Here is an 8,587-nt window from a genome sequence, read left to right as displayed (position 1 = left end):
GTCCTAGGGTTTATTTCTTTGTATTTCCCATTTTGCCCTTGTATTTTGGGGTGTTTAGATGCTTAGGTTAAATTCAAATGGGCTAGGCGTGACCATTAGGAGGGTGACGCACACTTAGTGGCATTGTTTGGACATTTTTGGTGTTAGGTAGGCTTAGGCTCAATTGGAGGGCCAAGGTGCATAGACTTATCATGCATCTTGTTGTAGCCAACCTAAACCCTTAGATGCCAAACTTGGCCACCAAGTAGCATCTAGGGTTAATTTGCATCTCATTTAGTGTGCATTTGGCTTGGTGAATTTCGGCCAATGCAACACCAAATGAAACCCTAGATGTTAGCACTCCTATTTATACCCTAGCCTATCACCTTGTACATACTTTGGATCATATTGAATTTGAGTGTGCATTTTTGCCTCAACTTCTCTTCCATAGTCTCTAGGAACTCCACGGCCCTTCCTTTCTCCTCCTCCCTAACCACCATGAGTGAGTTGAGCTTGGCCTTCCTTGGTTGGCCTTCACCCTCCTTAGTGAAGTGAGCTAGCCAAAAGGAGCAACACCCCCACCAAACACCTTCCTCCCCTTGAGCGTGACCACCACCACCCTAAACACCCACTCTTCCCTAGTTTCTAGGTTGCCTTTGGCTAACCTCCTCCCATCTCCACCCTAAGAGAGCAAAACCCTACATAGGTTTCATCCTACACTTGGATGAAACAACCTTGAGCAAACCATCCTCTTTTGTGCTTCCGCCAACATCACCACCATTCTTCCACCATTTTGGAGTCTCCTTGTTGAACCAAGATCAAGGGCGTGCATGGAACTAAGCCACCTTCCATCACGGGTTAGATTGCCATGCCTAGTCATTAGTCATGAACTTAAATATCTAGCTAAAGGGGTACAAAAGCTTTTGAAAGAATTTGATGACTTTTTTCTCAAGAAGTTCCACATGGACTTCCACCTTTTAAGAGTGATTGAATATCAAATAGACTTAGTCCCTAGGGCAAGCCTACCTAATAGGCCAACCTATAAAACTAACCCCCTTGAGACTAAAGAAATAGAAGTTTAAGTTAATAACTTGTCGAAGAAATGATGGGTTCGAAATAATATAGTCCTTGTGTTTTCTTGGTCCTATTGGTGCCTAAGAAAAATGGCAAGTGGAGAATGTACACAAATTGTAGGGTCATTAATAATATTATTATTAAGTATATCATCCTATCCCTAGGTTTGATGACATGTTAGATGAACTTTATGGTGCATGCATATTTTCCAAGATTGATCTTAAAATTGGTTATCATCAAATAAGGATTCATGAAGGAGTTGAATGAAAAATTGCTTTTAAAACCAAATTTGGAATTTATAAGTGGTTGATTATGCCTTTTGGCTTAACAAATGCACCTAACAGTTTCATGTGTCTAATGAATCATCTCTTTCGAGATTGTATAGGTAGGTTTGTTATTGTCTACTTTGATGACAGTTTAATTTATAGTGAAGGTGTAGGTGAACATCTTGAACACTTAAGACAAGTCTTGGTTATTCTTAAGGACAATCACTTTTATGCCAACTTGAAAAAAATGCATTGTAAAGAGACGATCTCGAGTTTTTACTTTTGATCTATTGAAAATATTATAAAATGAGACTAGGATTGAACCCAGATTCTCTTACTTCTACCTTTAATCCATTTTCCCAACAACTAGGCTAACCTTAGTGATTTCACGATTTTGAGTTTAAAATCATGTACAAAGTTATTGTAATTGGATGATAAAACTATATATAAGACATCCCCAACAAATAAATAAAAGTTTATAATCTTGAGTTTTACACTATATTGACTAAAAAATGAAGTAAATAAAACTATATAGACAAAAATGTATTTAATAAAAAAAATATAACATCACAAATGTTAGGACGAAGTGATCCTCTCCATATCGACACAACATTAACAAACATTAACGATGTTAATAAAAAATAAATGATATAACTAAAAAATAAAAAATAAAAATATAATAACTAAAAAAAGACCTTTCACACTATTAAATTAAAAAAAGTGTTACTATAAAAATTCAAAAAATATTTAAGCCTATAATTTATTATAAAAAATATGTATTTATTATAAATATAATCATATAAAATAAATATTCAATATATAAATTAAAAAGACTTAAAATTCCTGTTATACCGCATGAATTAGTTATTCTATTTTAATTAGGGATATCTTAGAAAAAAAATTAGTTTTTGAAAAAAAATTAAATACACTTAAATAATTGAGAAATGGAAAACATTTTTACTTTCTTTTTAATACGTGAGAAACGGACTCAAATTCTTTCCACATATAATTTTGCTTCGGGTAAAGAATGAGTAGGATTTTCCCGAGTTCCCGATTTGCACTAAAATTTGGGTGGAACTCCAAGGCTAACCTGAGGATATTCCGCGCGTGTGCAATGGACGCAGCAGGTAGGGTTTCCAATGGCGGTGGCAGCGTAGTTCGCTTCCCATTATCTTCATCGAGCGCTTTGGTCATTCAGAAAGGAGACATAACAAGATGGTCAATCGATGGTTCCACCGACGCAATAGTATGTAACTGTAACTGTTCCTCTCTCGTATTTTCTCTACTGCACGAAAATCCATGAATTGCACGATCTCCTCTCCTCTCTGCAGGTGAATCCCGCGAATGAGAGAATGCTCGGTGGCGGTGGTGCCGATGGAGGTAACTCATTTCTTGAGGTGGTGAAAACTGAAATTTGAAAATTATTTATGTTAATGAGTGTGAATGAACCCTGCTTTCAGCTATACATAGGGCCGCAGGCCCACAACTTGTTGAAGCATGCCGCACTGTCCCTGAAGTCTGGCCCGCAGTTCGGTGCCCAACTGGAGAAGCAAGGATCACACCGTGAGTTATTCTTCTTTAGCACATGTCAATGAGATTATTCAAATAGTTTTTAGGGTTAAACATTTTTTCTTGTACATAAATATGCAAAAGTTCATTTTTAGTCCTTGTTAAAACATAGACTTTTAGTGCTTCATCTTTAAGAATGTGTCAAATTTTATGTCTGTCACTAACATAGTTAAATCAATTTAGCAGTGATGGTCAATAGCTCTACTAATTTGGGCCTTTAAATTAGCATAAGTGCATGGTGCAAAACGACTGTTTTTGGGCCTTTAAATTATCATGTGCATGATGTGTCCAGACGTGTCTGGTGACCCATTAAATTGGATTAGCAATGGGGACCACAAATCGATGTTTTAAAAATGAGGGGCTAAAAACAAACTTTTACATGTTTATTGAGATGAAAAAGATTTTGGTCTTGCTTTCATGCGTTGGAAATTGAAGTTTTTTTGCTAAAGATAAAATCAGCTTAACGAGTTCTTCTTGTCTCTCATAGACCTTATAGTTGTTAATGTGCAGTGGTTTTATGCTGCCTGCCTCTCATGTCATTCACACTGTTGGTCCTATCTACAGTGCTGATAGTAATCCTGCTGCCTCTCTCGCAAGTGCTTACAGGTAGCTTTTTTAGCCTTGTGTGTGTCCAGCTATTCTTCATCATCTTTGAATAAGAAAATGCTTATTATTTATTTCGTTTTGTGTTTCGGTTCATTGTCATTATATTTGATTGAGACATTTGTATTGTCAAATTAATTTCCAGGAATACTTTGAAGGTTGCAAAAGAAAACAACATTCGGTATATAGCATTCCCAGCTATATCATGTGGTGTCTATGGGTAGGTTTATGATAAAAAAACTCACCCCTTCCATTCTAATTTACCCATTCCTCACATGTTGATCATCAATATCGGTCAGGTGTCTATGGGTAGGTTTTCATGATGGAATCCTATGGAAAGTTATTTCCATCATGGCTATTCATTTCAAAAGTTTGATCAGTGGAACAAAACATACTAAAATTCATTATAGCTGGCCATTTAATATGATATCATAGCCATGCTCTTTTTTAATGATGATTCTTGTAATTTGTTCTCAACCTTATAAATTCATTCAATTTATTGGCTCTCGAATCTAATTCTCGCGTTGATTTTTTAGTAGACCCAAGACTTTCATTCCAACGGTATAATGCTGCTTTGTTTCAGATACCCATATGATGAAGCTGCTACAGTGGCAATTTCTACCATTAAAGAATTTTCAAACGAGTTTAATGAGGTATTACATTACATATTTGGTTTAATGTGAATAAATATACATTTCATTTTGCACTTTGAATAAAATATAATATTTCCAAGTAGATGTGATTGCGTGTTTGCCATTGGGTTTCTCTGATGATTGACAAATTCGGTTGATATGACGTCAATTCTTCCGAGTTTGGAATCACTGAAACGTGGAATTTGTTTGATATGATTTAGTACAAAATTCCAGTGAAAACTAACCGGATTTTAGTGGAATTTTCGATGTATGGAACTGAAATCAAAATGTTTTTAAGGATCAGATATTCTTTTTAAATTTACTTTACAAAGGATTTTATTTCAAAATCAAGTTGGTTCCTATTTTAGAAATTTTCTAATGTAGGATTTCATCTTAAAATCAGGTCAATTCCTATTTTGTATTGTTTGGACTTAAGCACACGAGAGCCCTTCCCAAAATACTAGTCCATTGGGTGGGAGAGTCTTAAGGCTTAAGTATCATATTGAATTTCATATTCTACTTAATTTGGATTTCCTAAGGGACTATTTGGTATGTCCATTTTTTGTTTACATTTTAAGTGAAAATGGAAAGTAGTGGTGAAAGAACACTTGTTCAAATTTTAGAAAATATTTTCTATGAAACATTTCCAAAATGAAGGCCAAAATAGAAAACAAAATAAAGTTGTTTTCAATATTTTCCAACAAGTTGAAAACACGATGGCATAAACCATATTTATTAAATAGTTTTTTTCTTTTTCAAGTTTCATCATTCCATTATCTCTTCACTAGTGGAGGTGATAGTGTTAGTGGTGGTGGTGATGGTAGTAGTAGTGTTAGTGGTGGTGATGGTAGTAGTAGTAGTAGTAGTGGTGGTGGCAGCGATGCCACCATTACTACCATTGCCACCATCATTATCACCATCACTTTCATCATCACTATTATGATCGTCTCCATCACCACCACCACTGTCATTACCGCCACAACAATCGTGGCGATAGTGGTGGCTATATTACCACCATTGCCATTACCACCACCATCTTCATCATTGTCATCATTGTTGTTGTCGTTGTTTTCATTAACACTATCATTGCAATGATTATTGTGGAACATCGTTGCCATTGTCATCACCATCATCACTATCATCACTGTTGTATTCACCATTACCTTTGTCATCGTTACCACAATGATTGTAGCGACAAGTGGTGGTGATGCCATCATTGTTGTCATTGCCACTACTATCACTATTGTTGTTGTCATTTTGTTGCTATCTCCACCACCACCATTGTCAATGTTGCTACAATGGTTTTGAATCTTTTGATGGCAACGGTGGTCACAACATCACCATTGTCACTGCCACCACTATTATCACGACTTTTGTCATTATTATTGTCTTTATCATGGTCGTTGTCTCCACTACTATTGCTACCATTGTTGTCACAATTGATAGGACCTTAGATGATCATTTGGGCCTTGATAGGCCATTAGCACATCAGCTGACCAAGCCTAAAAGTATGGATAGCATATGTTAGGAGAAATAAAAGAGGGAAAGGAGAGAATGTGGACGTGGCTGAGAGAGGAGTGGAACAATTTGGGTGAGGGAGTTTTCTATTGTATTGGTAGGGAGTAAGGGGGGACAACACTTTTGGAACAATTCAGGAAATAAGTTAAGGAAAGAGAGCATTAGTCCTCTGTAGGAGCTTAGCTCTGCGGTAGTGGAATATCCATTCCGTTGTAACATTTTCTTGTTATTCGGTAGAAATAATACAACACTGAGTTCTCTTTTCTTTTGAGTCTTCAATATTATACTTTTGTTCTGCCTTGTTATTTTCTATACGGATTTTGGTTTGTAACAACAATGGTCATGGAAGTGTTGGTGCCCGTGAGACCAATATTGTCACTGCCACCACCATCATCATCACTACTGTTGTTGTTGTCACCACAATCACCACCATTGTTGACAATAATGACAGTGAGAGTGGTGGCTATAGTGACAACATTGGTGGTGGTTGTAGTGTTGGCAGTGTTGCCACCATCGTGTCACCATCTCTCACAATCACGGTCACCCCCATCATTGTCAATGTTGCTTCCACTTCCACTGTTGCTTCCACCTCAATTCAAATAATTTTTGAAAACAGAAAATAAGTTCTCGAAACAAACATGTTATTAAAATCTTATAAATTTAGAAATGAAAATTTTTTTTAGAAAATAGAAAATGGTTATATTAAACCAAACAGTCACTAACATTGTCATGCCATTTAAGGGCTAACATTCACTCTATTAACACTAACCTAGTAGTATTCTTTTTCTTTTCAATGACTTCACTCACATTTCAATATTCGGTTTACACTTTAATCCAACATATAGGTAGTCCTTTAGGTGGGAGAGCCTCAAGGCATAAGTAACATTAAGCTTCATATTTTACCCGACATAGAATTTCTAACATAACTTTTCAGAATAGATTGCATTTATTTAAATCAATTCACAATTTTGTGGTTCCAAATATTCTTACACTCATAAATACCATTTAGAATTATGAGATGAGGCAACCTGATACCTTATTTGATGGTTGGAGTTTGTTTGATAAATTTTTTATCTAATAAGATGTTTGTGGTTAGGTTTTTAGAATATGTAATCACGTTTCAATGTTTTTTTCAGGTCCACTTTGTTTTGTTCTCCCCTGATATTTATGACATTTGGTTAAATAAGTTAGATGAGTTGCTGAAAGAGTAGTGTGCCATAACTATTATCAGGCCACTGAATTGAACACACAATCATCTAGGAGTCCAGGAACAAATACAGTATCAAGGTTCAAATGGTTGTGTAAGGGAAAGATATAAGCTTAATCTCGATGATTAGAGCGGTGATGGTTGCTATTATATACTGTATGATATATGAATCGGTTGTGATTGTAATCCCCAGCCTGCCTTAACTTTGGTTTTAAGAAAAATCAGAACAGTTGAGTGCATCTTTACCTTTGTATGGGGAGGTTCAGGCTCCATTGTGTAATCATGTTAACCGGGCTTGATTTGATAAATTTTTCTAGAATCACTTATGTATAAACTATGAAGGAAAAATGAATGTTGTTTCATAAGAAAAAAAATAATTTATGCATAAGTTAATTTGTATAAATCTTTCTAATATGACTTCTCCAAAAAAAATTACAAATAAATTTATGTATAAATTAGTTTTAGTTTACATCAAAGTAAGTTTAGTTCTTGTGCCTTTATATTTTTTTCTTCTCAAAAGTATTCATAGATAAGTTTATTTAAACATGTTTTTAAAACGAATTATCTATTGACGTTTTTGATGATTAATTTGTGTTGAAATTTTTTTTTAAAATTTAATTTTTAAAATAATTGTAAAGAACTGTTGATCAGAAGAATAGAGAGAAAACAATTGTTTGATAAGACAATTTTAAAAATAGTTTTTATAGTTAAAAAAATATTGTTTGATAATTTGTTTTTAAAGATCACTTTTGGAAATGACGAATATCATAACTCGCGAAACCCCCACGATTATTTGAGCTCCGTAGTGATTGCACCACCACAAAAATCTCTTACCAATACCAATCACCGTTACTCTAGTGTTTTATTTTTGTACGAGTTCTTCAACTACTAAAATCTTGAGCCACGGATAATCTATCAAAATGCTCCTAAACCTCAGAACTAGCAAATTGCAACTCCACAAACCACTCAAATTCTTCCTTCACGGAGCGGGGTAGGTTTTACGTTTCTCGCCCTTGTCTCTGCAAATTTAAATCGTTCCCGCCTTGCTGGGGTTAAAATCTGGGTACTTATCCCCGCCTCCAGCAAGGTTCGGGTTTCCTTGTCCCCATTTCTATTTTTTTTTTAAATAAATATAAATAAATTTAAAAAAATAAAAGAAAAGTAAAATAATATAAATTTTTACATATAAATATTTTTAATTTTAGTTTATATATATATAAATAATTTTTTAATTATATTATTAAGTAGGGAGGATTCGGGTGGGTACTCACAGGGCGGGTTAGATTGACATGCCACCATAATCTCATGTCTTCCTAACTAGTTCTTACCCGGTTCACGTGTAAGGACTTAAAATTTTTTTCTTTAGAGTAAATTATATTCTCTTCTTAGTGACACAAATATTATATTATTTTTTCTTATGGTAAAAATTATAATTTCTTCTCTCGAGTGATTCAAAATATGACATCCAATTTTTATATTTTTTTGTTGAAATTCTGTTAACTTTTGTTATAAAAGATATATGTATCATTGCATTCTTTAGGATACGGGGGTTACTCCGCGCTTCAAAGACTTGTAATGTGAATTTTTGGGATAGGTGAATGTGGTTGCAAGCCAACGTCACCCAAATAGTTGGACATTCGTCCTTGTTTTCCTGGTATTGTGTTCGTACATGGGGATGGAACTGACTTTGGCAAAGTTCATGTTCTTTAACCAGATGAAGGTAAGTTTGCCTATAGGAT

At 34.8% G+C, this 8,587-nt stretch overlaps 1 protein-coding gene across 1 annotated transcript; it reads left to right on the top strand.

Annotated features, from left to right (window-relative positions):
- Positions 1 to 2,316: 2,316 nt before the first annotated feature.
- On the top strand, positions 2,317 to 7,251 carry LOC109805670 (appr-1-p processing enzyme family protein). Its single transcript, XM_020367844.3, has 7 exons — positions 2,317 to 2,565; positions 2,651 to 2,699; positions 2,780 to 2,882; positions 3,399 to 3,494; positions 3,637 to 3,711; positions 4,075 to 4,144; positions 6,778 to 7,251. Exons 1-7 carry the CDS (start codon positions 2,347 to 2,349, stop codon positions 6,850 to 6,852), a joined length of 687 nt encoding a protein of 228 aa, XP_020223433.1. The 5' UTR covers positions 2,317 to 2,346; the 3' UTR covers positions 6,853 to 7,251.
- The last annotated feature ends 1,336 nt before the right edge of the window (positions 7,252 to 8,587 follow it).

The sequence above is a fragment of the Cajanus cajan genome, chromosome 9 (genome assembly GCF_000230855.2).
Source record: "Cajanus cajan strain Asha chromosome 9, NIPB_CcT2T_4, whole genome shotgun sequence".
Lineage (NCBI taxonomy): Eukaryota > Viridiplantae > Streptophyta > Magnoliopsida > Fabales > Fabaceae > Cajanus > Cajanus cajan.
Note: the sequence above shows the minus strand (reverse complement) of the source record. Positions and strands in the feature narration are given on the sequence as shown.

Coding starts and splice junctions, on each gene's coding strand:
- LOC109805670 (XM_020367844.3), top strand. CDS start 2,347: ATGAGTAGGATTTTCCCGAGTTCCCGATTTGCACTAAAATTTGGGTGG. Junction 2,566..2,650: donor ATGGTTCCACCGACGCAATA/GTATGTAACTGT, acceptor TCCTCTCTGCAG/GTGAATCCCGCGAATGAGAG. Junction 3,712..4,074: donor ATATCATGTGGTGTCTATGG/GTAGGTTTATGA, acceptor GCTTTGTTTCAG/ATACCCATATGATGAAGCTG.